The 21017-nt window shown below is 36.5% G+C and overlaps 1 protein-coding gene and 1 pseudogene across 10 annotated transcripts in view; one reads left to right on the forward strand and one right to left on the reverse strand.

The window, feature by feature from the left end:
* Positions 1-21017, reverse strand: part of ZFX (zinc finger protein X-linked) — a 37578-nt gene that overhangs the window by 14319 nt on the left and 2242 nt on the right. For 2 of the 10 annotated variants that reach the window (XM_036303955.1, XM_036303958.1), the window contains exons 2-4: positions 13474-13770; positions 6412-6500; positions 2562-3128 (exon numbers count right to left, since the gene is read on the reverse strand). In XM_036303955.1, coding sequence (XP_036159848.1) covers positions 2562-3128; positions 6412-6472 — 628 coding nt within the window. In that variant the 5' untranslated portion in view covers positions 6473-6500; positions 13474-13770. Of the gene's footprint in view, positions 1-2561; positions 3129-4807; positions 4864-6411; positions 6501-7359; positions 7446-11780; positions 11799-12493; positions 12615-13473; positions 14861-21017 lie in introns of those variants that run through there. The other 8 variants (XM_036303962.1, XM_036303956.1, XM_036303957.1 and 5 more) reach the window with 8 other exon arrangements.
* LOC118653614 lies at positions 10360-12856 on the forward strand (annotated as a pseudogene).

The following is a 21017-nucleotide window of genomic DNA, read 5'->3' on the forward strand; positions in this document are numbered from 1 at the left end:
TTAAAAATTGGCCATAATGACAATCCTAAACATTTCTCCCCTGAAAAGAGAGCTTTATTAACAAATCTCACCAAATAAACTTAATTACATCTTCTGATAAAAATGTCAATTGACTCAAGGGTCATTAGAAGCATTCAGCACACATTACCACCTGAGCTCTTCCTTTGATATATTAATTCAAATGGACTTAAATTATATATATGCCACCAGGCCAAAAGTTTAATAAGCATTAGTTAAGAACTAACCAACCTAATGATTTATTAACATTCAGTTTTTATAAAAGCAGTTGCATATTGTAGAAAATAGTGTTTTGAACACAATTTTATCCTAATGAAAAAGTCAGGGGCCTTAGAATATAAAAACTAAATGGAGATCACGGATACAGTACTGTCATCAAAAGTTTTATTAAAGTTATGGTCTGTACAAAGTAAAATTTCCAATTTTATAATCAACATGTTAAAAATGGTGGCATACTTTCACTTAACCAAACTAGTTTAAAGGGTTCTAAGCTTAAATTATTTGCTATAGCCCTGGCAGGCATGACACAGTGGTTAGAGCGTCAACCACACACTGAAGGATCATGGGGTCGATTCCGGTCAAGAACATGTACCTGGGTTGCAGGTTTGATCCCCACCCCACTTGGGGCGCATTCAGGAGGCAACCAATCGATGTCTCTCTCTCACATCAATGTTTCTCTCTCTCTCCACCCACCCTCCCTCCCTCTCTCTCTAAAAAAATCAATGGGAAAAAATAACCTCAGGTGAGGCTTAACAAAAAAATATGTATTTATTTGCTATAATTTTTAATGTCTTTTTAAAAACTGTTTAAAATAACAAAGTAATATTTTATTAAAATGTGTATTAGAAATGAAGCATCATATTGGTTTATATTAGAATAGAGGCTCTCTGGCCCAGGTTTTTGGCAGAAGGGAACCCCATGCTCCAGAGGCGCATTAGTTGTTTCCTTTGATGTTACTATAAAAGGTAGGCACACCAAGTACCCTAGTCTTCCATAAGAATGCATTATGTTGCCACTGCTTATTAATTCTGCTAATCCTTTAAAAACTGAACTATGCATTTTTGCCTGGACTTTAAGTTTTAGACTTTAATATTTAGGGTAGTAAATTTTGCAAATTCACTACCCACTCCTGACAGCATAAAACTAGTATAAGGATGAGCAGATCCATGGAATAGAATTAAGAGTCCAAAAATTAACCCGTCATATTTATTATCAATTATTTTCAATAAGACCCTGGCTGGGTAGCTCAGCTGGTTAGAGTGTCATCCTGATACACCAAGGTTAAAGGTTCCATGCCTGGTCAGGGCACATATAAGAACCAACCACTGAATGCATAAATAAGTGGAACAACAAATTGATGTCTGTGTCTGTCTCCCTTCCTCTCTCCCTAAAAAAAAAAAAAAAAAAAATAGATAAAATTTTAAAGAATTTGTTTCAATAAGGGTACCAAGAATATTCAATGAGTAAAGAACACCATTTCAACAAATGGTGCTGCAACTGAATATCGATGTGCCAGAGAGAGTAGTTAGCTCATGACCTCACACCATATATAAAAATAAACTCAAAATGGATCAAAAGTCTAAATGTAAGAGTTAGCCCAGCCAGCGTGGCTCAGTGGTTGACCATTGACCTATGAACCAGGAGATCGAGGCTCGATTCCCTGGTAAGGGCATATGCCTGGGTTGTAGGCTCAGTCCCGAGTAGGGAGCGTGCAGGAGGTGATCAATGATTCTCCTTCATCATTGATGTTTCTCTCTCTCCCTCTCCCTTCCTCTCTGAAATCAATAAAAATATATATATTTTAAAAATAGTGAGTCTTTATTTATTTGACGTTTAGTTCCTAAAGCATACTAATTTCCATACTGGGTCAGAGTTGTGGTCTAGCCAACTGAGGACTTGATCTCTGAAAGCAATGCCAAGAAATATGTGTAAGAAGACACAGTTATCCTCCCAGATGTTAAACATTTAGAGGTGTGCTCCAAAACACCTTACTTTTCTTCAATAACCTGAGTCCATCATACTTAAAATCATGTTTTAGAATCATTTGTTTCAATGCTATACCAGAGCCTTTTCCCATGCTATCTATTATATAAGTAGTATTTTACATAAGCATATAAGTATTACATAAGTACTAACATACATGCATATACAAGAATATAAGTAGTTTGGTTATACATTTTTTTCCAATTTAAACTCCTTTTACGTTTCAATAGGGTTCCTAATTCTAATAAAGGCTGGTAACAGCCTAATCACATCCTTCATGATTTCAAAGTTCAGTTCTATTCCTTCCCGTCTTTGTCTTTCTAGACTGAAGAAATTTCATCTTTCTATTGTGTCCTTATAAGAGAGAAAAGATGCTTTAATTTGTACAATTTTACGTTTCTTAATTTTGAGTTATCTTACAGGCTCCAAACTGAAACAACAATGCAGGAAGGTTTATGAGATTTACTTTTATAGAAGTCAAGAAATTTTCATCTCTGATGTAAGTTAGGAAAGACAGCCTTCAAAAATACCTTTGAGAATCACTGTACCCCAAGACTTACAGGAAATCATAAGGTAGTCCTCACAGTTGTTCTTGTCATCATCTTGCTGGTCCACAGGGATCCCATTGGCATCTATGACTGCTTCCGAGGCACAATCTGCTACCAACACTTCTTCTGAAACTACATCCGTTGTCAGAGGATCAGTGACAATTTCGGCCTCAACTACACTATCATGAACCACGTGTTCAACGTGTCCAACGTCAGACACATGTATAGATTCACTTGTCAAGACGTGTTCTGGTATAGACATTGATGAAGTAATATCGGAAGCTAAAACATCATCTGGGACTGTGCAATGTTCTAAAGAAACTTCTTCAGTTACATCTGAGTCCAGCACTTGCTCAGGAATGATGACCGTTTCAGATACATCTGATTCTTCCATGATATCTGGGCACTGAACATCTTCTATAACAACGTCCTCGATAACATCTTGGATTACAACTGAGTCTGGGTCATCAGGAACAAAGTTATGCACAGTTATGTCTGAATCCACAACATCTGAAACAAAAACGGTTTCTTGAACTTCCACAACAATTTGATCACCATCCATGTGTGCAGCATCAGTTCCTTAAAAAAAAAAAAATTTAAAAGCACAATTTCAAGTAGGCATGTATGACTGCCTCAGCTAATGTAAATGTTATTTAATTTCTACCAGGAAAACAGACTAGTTCCTCAGTTTTCTCAAACATTCATATAGATTAAAAAATTAAAAGGGAATCTATTTTTGAATATCAGAAATGAAAAATTTTAATATTAAGAACTTTTTATACTCATCCCAAATCAATTGATAAGAAAATAGAAAAACCAAGCAATTGAGGCAGTCACAAAATAAAAATGTTCATGAAAGTAAAATTCTAGGCTCACTAAAATTAAATCCATATGCATATACTTAAGGGATGATTATAAAAATTAATAAGTAAAGCAACTTCAGGTGGCAAATATACCATTTTCCTTTATTATGTGTTTTTCATCTCTTTCACCTTGCTCCATTTCTCCCTCAACTAATACTTTATCTTCTTTCCATCTCTCCCATGTATTTCTTTTAGTTCCCTTCCATTTTTCTCCTCTTTCCCCCTTTGTTCTGATATAATATCTCATCAATATCCTATATTTATGACTATGGAAATTTAGAAATTATCCTCTGAATCTAAGATGTGAAAGGACTGGGGCATAAATAAAAGAGGGCTAGGGCGGGGGCTGGGTGGAGGGGGGCAAAAGTGGGTAAAATGGGGACATCTGTAATAGTGTCAACATGGGGCAGGGGAAAGACAGCTACAAGGCCACAGCTAGAGGAAAGGCAACTAGTTAAGGAGCCTCTGTGAATAGATAAGATGAATAAAAGTGCAACTGCTCTGGAGCAGTAGAGGGTGAGGTTAGTTGGAGCGGGGCCTACCCCAACTTCACCAGGGTACTCTGCCTCCATCCAGCCTCCTTGCATCGCCCCATACCTTAATGCCCCAGGCAGTTCCTCAGAGTATAAGAAACACTACTCTAGTCCACTCTGCAGTTAAGAATAAAGGTACAGGGTTGAATCAATTAAAGCCCAGTGAGATTAAATGACTTCACCAAGATCACACATTTGTACAGATTATGGTACTCAGTAAATATTACTCTGAATAAATGCCACAAATGGGACTCCAAATCAGATATCCTTGTCAAAACACATAAAATACAATAAAACAAATCTGGTATCTTGGCTCCTGGTCCAGAGAAAAGCAAATGAGGTTTTTATAAAAATCTTAGTTAAAAAGCAATTAATTTTAATTAGTGATTCTGGATGTGACTCAAATCAGGCTGAATCCAAGCAGCTGCCTAACTCAATGACTGTGTATCACTGGCCAGGCCCTCAGAGAGACACATGATTTTGTTTAACAAACACAAATGATCAACAGGGGTCAAAGAACCTTTAAAAATGTAGGAAATCTTGAAGCCAATTAATAGCTATTTTAGTTACATCTAGAATAAAAAATGTTTGCTTTATTTTCTATAGAACTTCTACTAAGTGCTTTTATACTCCTTTGTTTTCAATATTCTCAATATTAACATCAAGCAATAGATCACTATAATCTCCATTTTACAGATATAAAGATGAAAGCATTTAGTGGCAAGAGCAATAGTTAAAAAATCTAAACCAGAGAACAGGGTTTAGACACTTATTAGTTTTGTGACCTTGGGCAAGTCATTTAACCTCTGAGTTTCGGTTTCCTCATCAGTAAAATGAGGATAGTAGTATCTGCCATGCATACCTCACAGGACTGTTGTGATGATCAAATGGGAAATGTATGGGAAGTATTCTGAAAAACTGTAATGAGAGGTTTCATTATTATTAGGACAAATGAAAATGGAGGCCCTGGCAGATTAAGTGACTTGCTCAAAGATAAACAAACACCATAAGTGTTAACAACCAGGGCTAAAATGAAATAGCCCTTCAATCTACCACTTAGCCCATGACCCAGGATTGCTCAGGACAAGATTAAGCTAGCAAATAATGTATATTTTTCCTCAAAGAGCTTCTTTCTCTTTCAAGCACATTAATTATACATGTTCTAATAAAAGAAGAATTACAACTGCATTTGTTATCAAATTGAAATTACCAAACTTGAGTCAAAGACTATTCTAAATTGTTAAGAAAAATAAACATACCCCTCCAACACATACACACACTGGATTTAGAGATTAAAGAAGTGAAAATTAAAAACCACTAATATTGAATTTCCTGATATAGTTAATTGCTACTTCTTTAATATACTGCAATATGATCATTTTAAGCCCAATGGAAAACTCATTAATATTTTATTTAGAAGGGTAGCTAGCTAGTGTGATATAAAACCATCTTATATCATAAAACCTAGTGTAATCACTTTACGATGTTATGTAATTGGAATGATGGATAACCTAAAATTATGAATAATTTTTTTCTATTTTTAAAACTTCATGAACTTAATTTTCCTTGTACAGTTTGGAGAGTGGGGTAAGACTGTCTTCCTGAAGCAAAAGGCTCCTCTTCTCAACCTGTGAAAGATAGGTTGTAAAAGTAGGATGGGGTCAGAATGTGGAGGGCCTGAGGTTTATAATTTAACTGCTGGGTAATGGAAAACAAAGAAATTACATGATCCATGTGTTACTTTACGATGAGTACTCTGGCTGGGGGACTATATAAAAGAGACTAAGGCCCTGGCCGGTGTGTGGCTCAATTGGTTGAGTGTCATCCATGCGCCAAAAGGTTGCTAGTTCACTCTGGTCTGTGTTCTCAGTGGTTAGAGTGTCAGTCCACGCACTGAAGGGTCTCAGGTTCGATTCCCAGTCAAGGGTACATACCTGAGTTAGGGGTTCACTCCCTAGTTGGGCCATATGTGAGAGGCAACCAGTCGATGTGGCTCTCTCACGTTGATGTCTTTCTTTCTCTCTCCCTCCCTCCTTCCCTCTTTAAAATCAATAAAAATATTTCTTTTTTTAAAACGAGAGACTAAGGACAAAAAAAAGAATAACTTCAAAGTTATTGCAGACTAGGAATGAGATGATAGAGCCTGTCTATGTGGTGGGAAGTAAATATTAGCAACATTTTCAAAGAGAAAACTAACAGGACTTAGTGCTCTAACTGGGCAAGATGAGAGTCCCTGAGGATAACACTGAGGTTTTGATACTGATGCTGTTACTGACAAAAATTTAAGAGTTGGTTGTAGGGGAGCCAAATTTTTAAGGAGGAGAATAATGTGCTCACTTTAATATTTGTAGACTTGACACAAGATACCTAAGTGTGAATATCAATGTGAGAGCCTAGCAATTTGTCCACTCGATAACCAACTCCAAATCCGGTAGATGGAAAATAGAGCAACCCAAATAGTTATACCTGTTGCAGCAAAAAATGAGTTTGGCTCTTGTGGTTGTAATTCAAGTCCATCTTCATCCATGGCCTTTAATTTTCATCAGTCACAGCTCCTAAATTAGGGGGGGAAAAGTAAACCAAGTATTACTTTTATTATATCATGTATTTAAAATGCACCATATTTACATTTCTGAAACACTCGTAAGTATGTCACAGATGAACATCTATCAAAAACATATCTACCTAGCCCTGGCCAGTTTTGCACAGTGGTTAGAGTGTCGGCCCTTGGACTAAAGGGTTGTGGGTTTGATTCCTGGTCAAAGAAACGTACCTGAGTTGCAAGTTCAATCCCTAGCTCCTGGTCAGGGGCACATAGCAGGCAACCAATCGATGAGTCTCTCTCACATCAATGTTTCCCCACCCTCTCTCTCTCTCATCTCCCCCTCCTGTCCACTCTCTCCTCAGGAAGGATTTAAAAAACAAAACAAAACACATCTATCTAAAATAAAAGGGAACTTAATTGATTTCCAATGATAATAGGCATCTATAAGACAAGGCAAGGCAGAGAAATCAAAGAAGTCAACTTTGCCTAGGCTTTTTGCTTGAGATACTGCTTGCATATATCAAGTGCACACATTTTGATTAATTCTGACACATGCTTTTAAACCTATGTAATCACTATACTACCCAGATCAAGATACAGAACATTTCCAGTACCCCAGCACTTGTCTCCTCTCAGTCCATACACCCCACACTCCCACGAGGGTAACTGGTTTTATTAAGGTTCAACTTAAACACACTCTGTACCTTATTGGGGGGAAATTTCTACACGATTTTCATATTACTTTTCTAAATTTAATGTAGTCTGCTTTCAAACAATACATTCAAGATCAGTAAAAACTCAAAGTGCATAATTATAGTAAACACCATTTGGGATTTCTGCCTAACTTATAATGACATCTCTTAACTAACCTTCTGATCTAGAGAAGTAAATTCCCACAGTGTATGTATACTCTCCTGGCCATGTAGTTGACTGGCACTGGCTATAAAATGATAAAAATAAGTTCATCTTTGAGCACAATAAAATCAAAGTCCTGTCCCTGAGAACTAAAACCATGAGCAAGGGTCACTCAGTCTCTTTCTCCTGGTAGCTATTATATAGGAGCTGAGAAAGGCCCTTTTCCAACTTCAGCTTAGACTAGTGAGATAAAGTTTATAAATGAAAAAGAATCCAGTGAATGCCCTCAGAAACAGAGTAGAGAGAGAACAGGGAAGGGAGGCTTACCAGTATTTTTTTAGCTCCTGGCTCTAGAACTTTCTGAGGTCTAACTACAGAACCTTATCTGCCTTGAGTTTGTGCAAGACATCCCAATGACCTCAATGCTCCCTTTTCTACTTAAGTCAAAACTTACAGCAAAAAGAACTTAACCCATAAAATAATATACTACTTAATACTAATGACTGTTTCAAAAGAGCAGACATCAAAGATTGTGGTTTACTCATATTGTAAGTATTGCATAAACCTCCTCCCCCTCATTGGTTTCCTTATCTCTATCTACATTTTCACTTTCTAATCCAACCTAAATAGTACTATTAGACACATCTTTCTGTTACCTTTATCATTTTTTGTTGATAACATAAGCTCTGAATGCTTATTAAAATTTCAAATGACAAGAGTCATTTTTATAATGCATCAGCTAGGTCAGTGGTCGGCAAACTCATTAGTCAACAGAGCCAAATATCAACAGTACAACGATTGAAATTTCTTTTGAGAGCCAAATTTTTTAAACTTAAACTATATAGGAAGGTACATTGTTATGAACTTAATTAGGGTACTCCTAAGGCTTAGGAAGAACCACACTCAAGGGGCCAAAGTTTGCCGACCATGGAGCTAGGTGATGTCATTCCTGCTAAATTTTTAATGGCTCCTGCCATCTTCTAAGTCTGGGGACTAAACTATCTGTCCATCATATTCCCTAACTTTCTTTCGAGCACCTTCCCCCACCATGACACGCACATATTTCAGCTAAACAAAAATGCCCAATGTCCCCAAACTCTATTTGACTCAGGGTTTCTTCTACCTGGATGGAACACCTTTCCCCTATCCTCTTGCTAGAGCCTTTCCCCAAAAACCCCTTCCCCGCCAAAAAAGAAAAAGCTGAAAATCTCTCTCTCCTCTGAATTTCCACAGCAATTTATCCTTTTTCCTTTTTTTCTGATTGTACTTGTTTGCTATAAACCATAGTTATTTATATATGCTTTTCAAATGCTAAAACATATGTGTGTGTTTGTGTATATATTTCTTAAAGAAATATCCATGAGAAACTCAATTAATATTAATAATTGGATTTTCAACATGTCAACTGAGACATATTCTATTTATCAAGAGCAAGCATGTTTCATGTTATTTATTCAAACTGCTTCAAATTAAAAGGACCAATAAAGAAAAACATTTTCAACTATGAAAAATGGAAAGTTGTCAATACTCTCTCCCCACCAAAATCACCCCTGGCCATAATTCTTTTTCACCTTTAAAAAATGTAATTACAAAATGATAAACGTGAATTAAGCTTCTAAGCATAATGATAGACTACTAAAATGAAATTAAGCCAATTAAGAAGGCAATAAATGCAATTCATTAATGCATTAAATGCCCCTCTCCCCAATTCTCCTACATAAACCCAATCCCATCTGCTCTAAGAATTCTCAACCTGCACAATAACTCCTGCACAATCCTCCTTAGCTTTTCTATTGGGGTTGGACAGATAATTAACTCCCTCAATTTTGAAATTCTCTCCTTCCTCGGTTTCTTTAAACTGAGTTCTAGCCCTAACCGGTTTGGCTCAGTGGATAGAGCATCAGCTTGCGGACTCAAGGGTCCCAGGTTCAATTCTTGTCAAGGGCATGTACCTTGGTTGCGGGCACATCCCCAGTAGGGAGTGTGCAGGAGGCAGCTGGATCAATGTTTCTCTTTCATCGATGTTTCTAACTCTCTATCCATCTCCCTTCCTCTCTGTAAAAAATCAATAAAATCTGTTTAAAAAATAAAAAATAAATAAACTGAGTTCTAATTCTCTTCCCACCTTCCCAACTGCTGTTTACTCTGCCTCCCCTCACCCATTATTGCAGCCTTGCCCAAGGTGGTGAGCTCAGTCCTTTTGTTTTCTGCTTCCTCTTTATTCCAAGGTTTCAACTACCATTTACACAAAGGTGATTCCCCAAACACACACACTCAGGCTAGTACCTGACACTTCCACCAGACTGTTGCATATTTTCATCGGGATAAAGACCTGCTTCTCCTGACATGACCACTATGGACTTTTCCTTCTTCTCTGCTTATGCTCAGTCAGGTTGTCAGATCTTATCCATTCCTTGTCCACAACTTCTCAGGAATCTATCCCCCTCCCCCCCTTTTTTTAATTCCCACTGTCACCGTTTACTCTCAGCTTCATATTTACTGATCCCAGGGGACAAAAATAACCTCTCAACTGGCCTTTCATTTTCTGCCACTCCCACAACAAATGACTAGGAACCTTACTACAAGTAAGGGCTGGTGCCAAGTACTGAGGCAGACTAATCCTTCAAAGCATTGCTTTGATCACGGCACTCCCCTGCTCAGAAAGCTTCAGCAGTTCCCCAATATTCAGTGTGCTCTAAGAAATTCACCCAAGCACCATGATAAACTTATCTGCTATATTCTCATCATTGGACATCATACCCATTTCCTAACAGATATTATAGCCCAAATATATTTTTATATTTAATATATTTTTATTGATTTCAGAGAGTGAAAGGAAGAGAGAGAGAGAGAGAGAGAGAGAGAGAGAGAGAGAGAGAGAGAGAGAGAGAGGAGAGAAAGAGAGAAACTCAGGTGATCAGTTAAGTATTCAACGAACAGTTTTGACCGGTTATTTTTCCTTCTGTTTTGTCACCAAATCAGAAAAAAAACATGTTCTGTACTTCCAAGCAGAGATGACTATACTGAACTTTGGGGTTAGAAGTAATTCCTCTGACAATCAGAATGAAACCAATGTTCTTAGAATGGTATCTACTCAGAAGATTCTAAGGGCTGTGATAAAAGGGTGCTCCTGATTTTGCTGCAGGAACTGAGGTCAGAGACCAGTTGAATCTGAAGACAAGTAGAAAGAATCTAACAATTTGGATGAACACATTAAAATTTGGTCCTAAAATGACAAGCCTTCTTAAAACCTTATTTTTCCAAAGCCCCTATTCGTGCTCAGATTAAAAGTTGCCAAAACACCCTCTGAGTTTAGGTGCATTAATATTCTGTGAATACTAGACACTAAACCTTTCAATGCCTTTGTCTTTAAGACTGTAGCTTGATATTAGGAACTGCATACTCTTTCTATCTAGTTTTTCATAAGTAAAGCAGTATAGCCTCCTTAATGAAATGTTGCTATTTAATGCACTCAACAATTTGTCAATACATGTTCATTATATAATATTCTGTATATCATGTATAACTCAATTCTTTGGATCACACTTTGATTTTGTAGTGAAATTTTAAAAAATTAGTTTAGTAGCTTTTGTTGAGATTACGGTCAGAAATCCTATTTATATGTTTCCTCTAATGAAATATTCGGCCTTTAGTTGCATGGAGTGGAGTGTTTGAAGCACTTGGTGTGATCAAAGGATAAAGACAGTGTTTTGACATAATATGAAGTGGAGATTAATTTAGACTACATTTTACCCGATATAAACTAAATAAAAATGTCAGGGGAAAACTTTTTAAAAGGGCAATTTCTGGCAAATGCAGTACATGATAAAGAAAGGTCAGTATTATCTTACTGAACTCCTTAATGAGCAATGTGTCTCCTCGTATTAAAAAATCTTTCTGATAATGCAGAATTATGGGTGGGGTTTTTTTAGATTAAAGCATTCTTGCTTTTATGTTACTTTATTCAAGCTAGTAAGTGCCTTCTTTAGTTTTCTAGCACTACTTGTAAAACTCATGTAATGCAGCATTTACAGTTTTTAAACTTTTAAATATCCTTAAACTATAAAACTTCTTTAAATTACTCTCTTGCCAGATCACCAACATAGTAACTTGACTAATACTGATCCCTACTCTTTCCCTCACCTACATGAACACATGCTTCCTATTACTGTTTTTCCTAAATATATTACTTTGGGTCTGTTAGGTTCTATAAACTCAGTGCTGACACTAACAATGCTTTCTGTACATCATAAACACTGGTGAGAAGATAATTTCAAGCTTTTCAACAACTATAAAATTTTTAAATTGAAAACTGCAGAATTATGGAGTGCTTATACAGTGATCTTTTGCTAATGCAGTTAAGCAGTATGTTTTGTACCTATAACTTAATAAACACTTTAATTTTGTTTTTTTGGGTTTTTTTGTTAATCCTTACCTGAGGATATTTTTTCCACTGATTTTCAGAGAGTGGAAGAGGGGAGGGAGAGAGACAGAAATATACATGTTAGAGAGACATATCAAGTGGTTGCCTCCCACAAGGCCCTCCACTGGGGCCAGGGATCAAACCTGCAACCCAGGTCCGTGCCCCTGACCAGGAATCGAACCCACTAACGCCTCGGTGAGTGGGCCCATGCTCTACCATTGAGCCACACCAGCCAGGGCAATCCTTTAATCTTTTTTTTTTTTTTTTACAATAACAGGCTAGATAATGCAAGGGGCTGGTTTATAGTAAACCTGCTTCTTACATGTCCAACAATGGGCATGCTCCATTGACTATCAGTTCCACTGAGTATCAGTGGCATTAATTCCATATAAATTTGAGAACTGGTCTACCAAAAAAAAAAATTTATTGGGATGACTGGTTAATAAAATCCAGTTAGGGTTTTGACCAGTTGGGCAACAAGCACATCCAGGAGACCAAGCCCTTCACCTTGGAGCACACCATCAACCTGTATCCTCTTTTCAATTATACTTCTGCTACAAAGCAGCACCTCTCTGAGGACAGCTCTGTTGCAGCCAGATTTCAACACATGAGGGTGATATTTGATAAAGTTGAAATGAGGACTGTAGAAAGGGTTCCAATTGTACATGAGCACTGGCTATCCCATGTGTTACTGCTATAGCTGGGAACAACTTTCTTCAAATTACCTGATGGTGAACTTAACCCAGGAGAAGATGAAGTTGAAGGACTAAAATGCTTAATGACAGAGATACTAGGTCGCCAAGGTGGAATCCTGTAAGACTGGGTCATTGATGACTGCTTTGGTAACTGGTAGAGACCAAATTTTGAACATCCTCAGTATCCACATATTCCAGTACATATTACAAAGCCAAAGGAACTTAAGTTGTTTTTGGTTCAACTTCAAGAGAAAACCTTGTTAGCAGTCCCTAAAAATTATAAGCTGGTAGATGCACCATTGTTTGATTTGTGTGGACAATGCACCAGGATATGGGCCCATCATTTCTAGTCTCCTTCAGCTTTTGAGCAGGTTCAATTTTATATACAAATGAATTCCTGCACAGTGGATCAGTAAAAGAAGCCGTCTCTGTGAGCACAGTGTAAAATAAATATGGTAGAAAAGTTTTCTTTGTTGTATCTCTTTCCCAACCACTCAATTGGCACCTGCTTTCTTTTGTTTGAATAGTAAAGTTGATATAAAAGAACTAGATAGTGGTATAAATAAATATGTTCAGTTCGCTTTTGTTTCTACTCATACATTTTGTACATTAAAGAAAGCAGACTTCTAAAAAATAAAAATAAGCTTGACTTTTTTAAATTGTTAATATAGAGAAATACAATTCATTTTTGCATATCAATGTTCCCCAACTACAATGCAATAAAACTAGAAATAAATGTCACAGACCAAAGAAAAAATATTCCATAAATTTTGAAACAAAGTTCTAAATAATTCAATGGGCAATATGAAAATCACAATATATTTAGGACTAAATAATAAAAATCAATTCATATCAAAATCATCACAACCAGTTATAGTTCGAGGAAAATTTATAGTTTTAAAGGCACATATTATAAGAGTAGAAATTAAATATTAATGAGCCAAACCTCCAACTTAAATTTTTTAAATGTTAGAATAAATGCAAATAAAGTAGAAGGAAAGAAATCTTACCAAATGAGCAGAAACACAAAGGGTCAATAAGAACTATTTGAGCCCGGCCGGTGTGGCTGTCAACCCACGAACCAGGAAGTCAGGGTTCGATTCTCGGTCAGGACACATGCCTGGGTTGCAGGCTCGATCCCCAATGGGGGTGAGGGTAATGCTGAAGGCAGCCGATCAATGAGCCTCTCTCATCATTGATGTTTCTCTCTCTCCCTTCCTCTCTCTGAAATCAACCAAAAAAATATATTTTTAAAAGAAACGAACTATTTGAAAAGTCTTAATAACATAGGCAAGTTACTGGCAGTGCTGAAAAAAAGAGGGACAAATTAATCAAATTAGATATTTTAAAGTCAGAGAAACCTATATCTTATACCAATATAATTGAAAAGTTACATTTTTCTGAATAGTCAAGTCCTGAACACGTAGCTCAGTTGGTTAGATATCACCATCCTGATATGCTAAGGTTGCGAGTTCAACTCCCGGTCAATGCACATGCAAGAATCAACCAATAAATGCATAAATAAGTGAAACAACAAATTTCTTCTGTTTCTCTCTCTCTCTCAAATCAATTTTTTAAAAAAAAGTCAAAAAGACTTACCACCACCAAAGAAACTTAAATCAAATCAATTCACAGAAAAGACACCAGGCAGTTTCACAGATGAATTCTAACTTTCAAGAACAGAGTATTAAGTAAAACTTATTTCAAAAAGAAAAAATACTGCCATACTCATCTTATGAAGTTAGCATAACCATGTTTGTTATCAAAACAATACAAAGCCGACATGAAAAAGGAAAAGTACATAGCAATAATCCAGGAAATCCAAAGATAATTTAAAATAGAAAATCTACATCCTCAAGATAGCTGACTGAAACTAATACAATATTGAATGTCAATTGTAATTAAATTTTTTTAATTTAAAAAAAGAAAATCTATGCGATCCATCAAACCAATATATCCAGCAAACACATTAGAAAAATCAACTTCTGTTCACAATGAAAACTAAAATAAGCATAAGAGAATGTAATAAATAACATCTACCCCATCCAAAAAAACCCACTACAATATCATGCTTAATGATAAAATATTAGAAGCACTCTATTCAATTACCTAGACAAGGATGCCTGTTATCAATGCTTTTATTCAACACTGAGCTAGAGACAGTAGTCAATGCAATTAAAAAAAAAAAAAAAGAGCCTTGGCCGGTGTGATTAAATGGTTAGAGCATCGGCACACACACCCAAGAGTTGTGGGTTCCATTCCCAGTCAAGGGCACATACCTGGGTTGCAGGTTCGATCCCCACCCAGGTCTGCACGCATGCCAGGGGCAACCAATCCATGTGTGTCTCTCACAATATTTCTCTTTCTATCTCTCTCTCTCTACCTCTCCTTACCGTCCATTCTCTCTAAAAAAATCAATGGAAAAAAATATCCTCAGGTAAGGATTAACAAAAAGAAAAAAGAAACAGGAGGCGAAATGAATGAAAAATAAAACCTCATCACACACAACTACCTAGAAAATACAGAAGAATTTTAAAGTGTTATTGCTCCCACATTTCATTTATTCTAAAGATACCACCAATTTTAAGTAACACCCTTATTTTATATACAACTAAGAAAAAAACACTGCCAATTAAAGGAATGCCATACTTTATTATTTAGAATTTTCATTTTAGACTTAGAGAAAATTATTTTAGACTTAGACATATTTTTGTATTTTGTGCATATAAAAAAAATAAAAGCAAAAGAAATTGGTAGGGTACTCCTAAAACTTCACATTCAGCGTCCTATGAATTACTTTTCTACTCAAAACTATTCAAACTTTCCTAATAATATTGCCCTCTGCCAAGAGTGTTAGTGAGGCAGCGTTTCTTAAAATGCTCCATTATTATCTTTGGGATTTTCTTTCCAGTCAAACACCCACTTCGCCATTTCTCCTCCCTTAGGTTGTATTGTTTGGCATGAAATAACTATATAACAATGCACATACTCATTTAAGTGATGACAAAATGAAGAGTCTTGATCAAGTTTGTGCAAGTGCAGGCAACAATAACTATATCATGACTGCTACCAGGACAACATTGATTTCAGGACACCATCAATTCAAGATCTATTTTGATTTCAGAGATGTTAAAATGTTAAGGGAGGAAACTAGATCTCAAAATCTATGAAATATTGTAATATGAGAGTTCAGCGGGGTTATATATCAATACATGTAAGTCCATAGTGTTCCCTATACATCAGCTTAGATGCTAAACAGAAATAACTAAAAAAAAAAAAAAAAAAAATCCTATTCACAACAAAAATTACACAGTATCTGGAAAAAGATCTAATGAAAGTTGAGCAAGACTTTATGAAAAACAATAGAGCACACCCAGATTCAAATCCCAGCTCCACTACTTAGCATATATCTATCTGTATCTATATATGTATTCTATAAATTTGATGCAAATACAATAAAAATCCAAGTTTTTCATAGAAACTGACCCAAAAATAAACAAAGGAAGGAAAATAGCTTCCACCTGAAGAAAAAAACATATATTAAGATTTAATTATAAAGCAATCACTATTAAATCACAGTGGTATAGTATGGTTAGTCAACAAATGAAACCAGGAGAAACTAGAAACAGATATGTATATTGTGAGAATATGATAAACCTCAGGAGCTGCATTATAAATCTGTGGGGAGAAAGGCTAAACTACTTGGCAAATCCATATTAAAAAGATAAAATTAGCCCTGGCCAGTGTGGCTCAGTTGCTTGGAGCGTCATCTTGTACATCAAAAGGTGGCAGGTTTGATTCCCAGTCAGGGCACATACCCAGGTTGCAGGTTAAATATAAGGTCAGGGTGCATTAGGAGGTAACTGATTGATGTATCTCTCTATTCCCCCCTCCTTCTAAAATCTATAAAAAATATAAATAAAAATAAATTAAAATTTTAAATTAGCCATGGCTGGTGTTTCTCAATGGTTAGAGGATTGGCCTGCACACCAAAGGGCCATGGGTTCGATTCCCAGTCAAGGGCATAACCTGGGTTGCAGGTTTGTTCCCTGGCCCAGTTGGGGTACATGTGGGAGGCAACCAATCTATGTCTCTCCCTCACATCAAGGTTCGTTCTCGCCGAACCGGTTTGGCTCAGTGGATAGAGCGTCGGCCTGCGGACTCAAGGGTCCCAGGTTCGATTCCGGTCAGGGGCATGTGCCTGGGTTGCGGGCACATCCCCAGTGGGAGATGTGCGGGAGGCGGCTGATCGATGTTTCTCTCCCATCGATGTTTCTAACTCTCTATCTCTCTCTCCCTTCCTCTCTGTAAAGAATCAATAAAATATATTTTAAAAAAAATACTCTTAAAAATAAATAAATAAATAAATAAATAAAATAAATAAAAAGTTCCAGATGAATTAATGACCTAAATATGAAAAAGCACAGCACTATTATAATTTTGGAGGTTGAGGGGGGGAGGGGGAGATGAGACATAAGCCATAAATGAAAGAAAACTGATTACCATCTCATCAAGAAGTCTTATACCAAAAAAAAAAAAAAAAAAATTCCATAAACAAAGCTAAAAGATAAGCCACAGCCTAGGAAATGGTATTTTCAGTGTGTATAATTACAAATTATTAGTATTCAGAATATAAAACTATCCATAAGCCAATGAGAAAAAGACAACCCAATTGAAAAATGGACCAAGGATAGGCACAAGTATGTCATAGAAAACTCAAATGGCAAATAAATAGGGGGGGGGGGGGCTCAATCTCACTAGAAATTTAAGAAATGCAAAATGAAATCAGCTATGAGATATTCTTAACACCCAACAGATTGGAAAACAATATGTAGTGTAATCTTTTGGCATTGGTCTGGAGAAACAGAGGCTCATACACAGCTGGTGAGTGTCAAATAGGACATAATTTGACAATTCCCAGTAAATGTGACAAATGCAGATTCCTGAAAGTAGCAATTCTACTACTATAATCCCAAGAGAGAAGAACCCTGTACAGTATAAAGATGTTCACTGCAGCACTGTTTGGAATTATAGAAAATTGCAAACCAAATGGTCTCTCCATAATAAATGAATCACAATATATTTATACATTGAAATACAAATAAAATGAATGAACTAGATCAATAGTTTTCAAACTTCTTGGTCTCAAGACCCCTTTCACAGCCTTAAAAATTGAGACCTCCAAAAAGTTTTGCTTATGTGGGTTCTATCTATATTTACATTAGAAATTAAATCTGAGGCATTTTTAAAATAATTTATAAATTGATAAAACAATAAACCCACTTTATGTCAACATTACACATTACTATTTTCAAAAAAATAAAAACAGTGAAAAGAATAGCATTATTTTACATTTTTGCAAGCCTCTTTAAAAATCAAGCTTAATAGAAGCCAGCTGGATCCCCTTAACTGCTTGTGTTCAATTTAAGACATCATGTGCCATATAGCCTTTGTACAGTACCGATGCAGTGTACAGAGGAATGCGGCTAGAAGAATCTTAAGAGATCCTTGGGAACTTCTGGAACACACTTTGAGAATCACTAAACTAGATCACATACAACATGGATAAAACTCAAAAACACAATGCTAAGTGAAAAAAATGACAAACAGTATGGTACTGTTCATGTAAAGTGAAAACACACAAAGCAATACATACTTGTTTTTGGTACATACATATTAGGACAGTGGTTAGTTACTTCTGGCAAAGAAAAGACAGGAATGGAATGAGGGGCACTCTTTAACTGAATCTATGAGATTTTCTTTCTTTACACAAACAAAAAATGTTATGAAGCAAATATATAATTAAATATTAAGATCTGTTAAATCTAGGTGATACTTGCTTCTCTGAAATATTTGTAAATTGACACTTGTAATTCTGAAATATTTCATAATTTAAAGTGGACCTCCCTTTGAGTAAATATAGTTGTAAGAATCTGGATTTTATAAAACATTGCTTAGAAAAGTAATTTCACAGGAATAAGAATACACTGGCTATATTAACCCCAAATAGTTAAGCAGTGGGGATGGGGTGGAGGAGTAGTTACTCAACTTATGTGGTGTACCTTAGTATGTATACCCCTTGGTCAAGGGACACACTGACTAGATCAGTGAAGGCGAACCTTTTGAGCTCGGCGTGTCAGCATTTTGAAAAACCCTAACTTAACTCTGGTGCCATGTCACATATGGAAATTTTTTGATATTTGCAACCATAGTAAAACAAAGACTTATATTTCTGATATTTATTTTATATATTTAAATGCCATTTAACAAAGAAAAATCAACCAAAAAAATGAGTTCGTGTCTGACACGCGTGTCATCGGTTCACCATCACTGGACTAGATGATTGAATAGTTGAAAACTATTCAACTACATAAAACTCTCTGCACCCAATAATTAATTGTTTTTAGAGATAATGACCATGTGCCAGGTACTGCTTGGGGACAAGAATAAAAACTGTTTCTACATTGAGAGTTTAGAAAAAATGACAAAAATATAAACACAATTAAAATATAATAAATTAGCCCTGACCAGTGTGGCTCAGTTGGTTGGAGGGTCATCCCTTGCACAGAAGGGTCTTGGGTTTGATTCCCAGTCAGGGCACATACCTAGGTTACAAATTCAATTCCCATTTGGGGTGAGTACGGGAGGCAACTGATTGATGTTTCTCTCTCACATCGATATTTCTCTTTCTCTCTATCCCTCTCCCTTCCTCGCTTTCTAAACTCAATTTTTTTAAAAAACACCAAAAAACATCTCCTTGGGTGAAGAGTAAATGCTAATAAATTAAAGATGTCCACATTGCTATATGAGACAGAGAAAAATGAGCCTGGGAAAATAATGATGCCATTAAGAGAAAGAAAACTAGAAGTAGGTGTTGTTTTAGGGACACTGGGTTTAAAAAAGATTATTTTTCCAATATTGGACATCTATTTACTATGTGCCAGATAAATCTTGTTTCAGCCGTGTTGAGACAGCCGGGAACCTGGGTGGAGATGGTCAGTAGGCAACTGAAAATGATAGATGAGAAACTAAAAGAGAGGATGGGCATGGTATGAAACACTGGAACCCGGAGAGAAGATTTGAGCAAAAAAGGACAGAAGATTGACCTTGACGGAAATTTCATGGTATAAGACAGAGACGGCAAAGAGTTTCTGAAACACAGAATACTTTTATGTGACACACCCAGTGACATGATGTGGAACAGTTACCCAATTTAGGAGTAAGTGGGATGAAAAGAAAAGTACTGGTGAAAGAAAAAAAGACAGGTGAGGTTTTCTGCACGATGAGCAAACCTAGGAATGTTTATAAGGGGAGGGACAGGCACCAGTGGAGTTAGAAGGCAATGATGCAATCGGCAGATTCAGATTCACTAACAGGTCCGTCCCAAAGGACGGGTGGGGTGCACAGGAAGAGCAGCTGGGCCTGAAGGAGGCCAATTCTTCCTGCAGGAAAAGAACAGGGGGGAGGAAAGCCTTAGAGACTAAAGAAGAGCATGATATGGAAGGAAGGAAGTGCAAATGCTCAGATTAGATGATCATCTATCCTGATTTAAGTAAAAGATTAGGTAATCTCTGCTAATGCTGAGGGGTTTCCAGGGCGGGTTAAGGAATTTAAGAGTAAAAAAGTCTGATTGCTAGTATGTGCACATATAATAAAAACAAGGTCATCATTGACAATACAAGTACAGATGGGATTAGAAAGTATTTACAAAATGAATGCGGGAAAAAATTGTTTTAATATATTCTGAGCATTTTTTTTTTAAAAAAGGAAACTTGCACCTATCCCAAACAGCTACATAACTTAAAAATTAACACTTCAGGTATCCAAGAGGTAAGGTAATAAGGTTTTCCAGATCAAAGTCTACTCTTTCACGCAAAAAGCTTTTTATACCTAACAGTTGGAGATAGAAATCCTTCTAAGCTATGCACTTATCTGTCTCCTTCATTACACAACTTGAGTCTAACAATCTTTATCTTGAACATCCACTCTTGCTGTAGTAAAACATTTACTGCTGCTGTACTGTGTATGCAACCATTTTCTATGTCTTTCCCAGCTGGCAAGAAAGAAAGCAACTGGTTCTTCTTTCTAAGTGTACGTTTACTCTTACCACCTCAACAACCCAGCCCCTTAGCAACTAACTTCCAGTGGGCCTCCTACAACGCGCTGTTCCTTAATCGTCTGTAAACCATGGCCCTTTATGACAACCATGAGAAGCTTCAGTTCCCTCCCGTCCTCTCATGGAGCATCGATACTCTGACCTGCCACAGTCTAGGAATGGAAAAACTATAACAAGTTTCTAGTGAATATTTGTTTGATGTCATAAAATTCTATGGTACACATTCCGCACACGTGCATCTATAATAGTCAAAGATTAAGCACAACATGAGAAGGCTTCGCTTAGCAAACAGCCTTGGTTACTCTCACAAGGGAGAACCGGGATTGCAAAGGGCCATCTGAAGGCTGCTGCCTTTTTAGTAACCGGCTCTTCTAACCTACTTCTCAAACACTGATTCTTTCAAAATTACCACGGGAATGCTTACAAATTCATTCCTCA

Source organism: Myotis myotis, unplaced genomic scaffold (assembly GCF_014108235.1).
Source record: "Myotis myotis isolate mMyoMyo1 unplaced genomic scaffold, mMyoMyo1.p scaffold_m19_p_4, whole genome shotgun sequence".
NCBI classification, from domain to species: Eukaryota; Metazoa; Chordata; class Mammalia; order Chiroptera; family Vespertilionidae; genus Myotis; species Myotis myotis.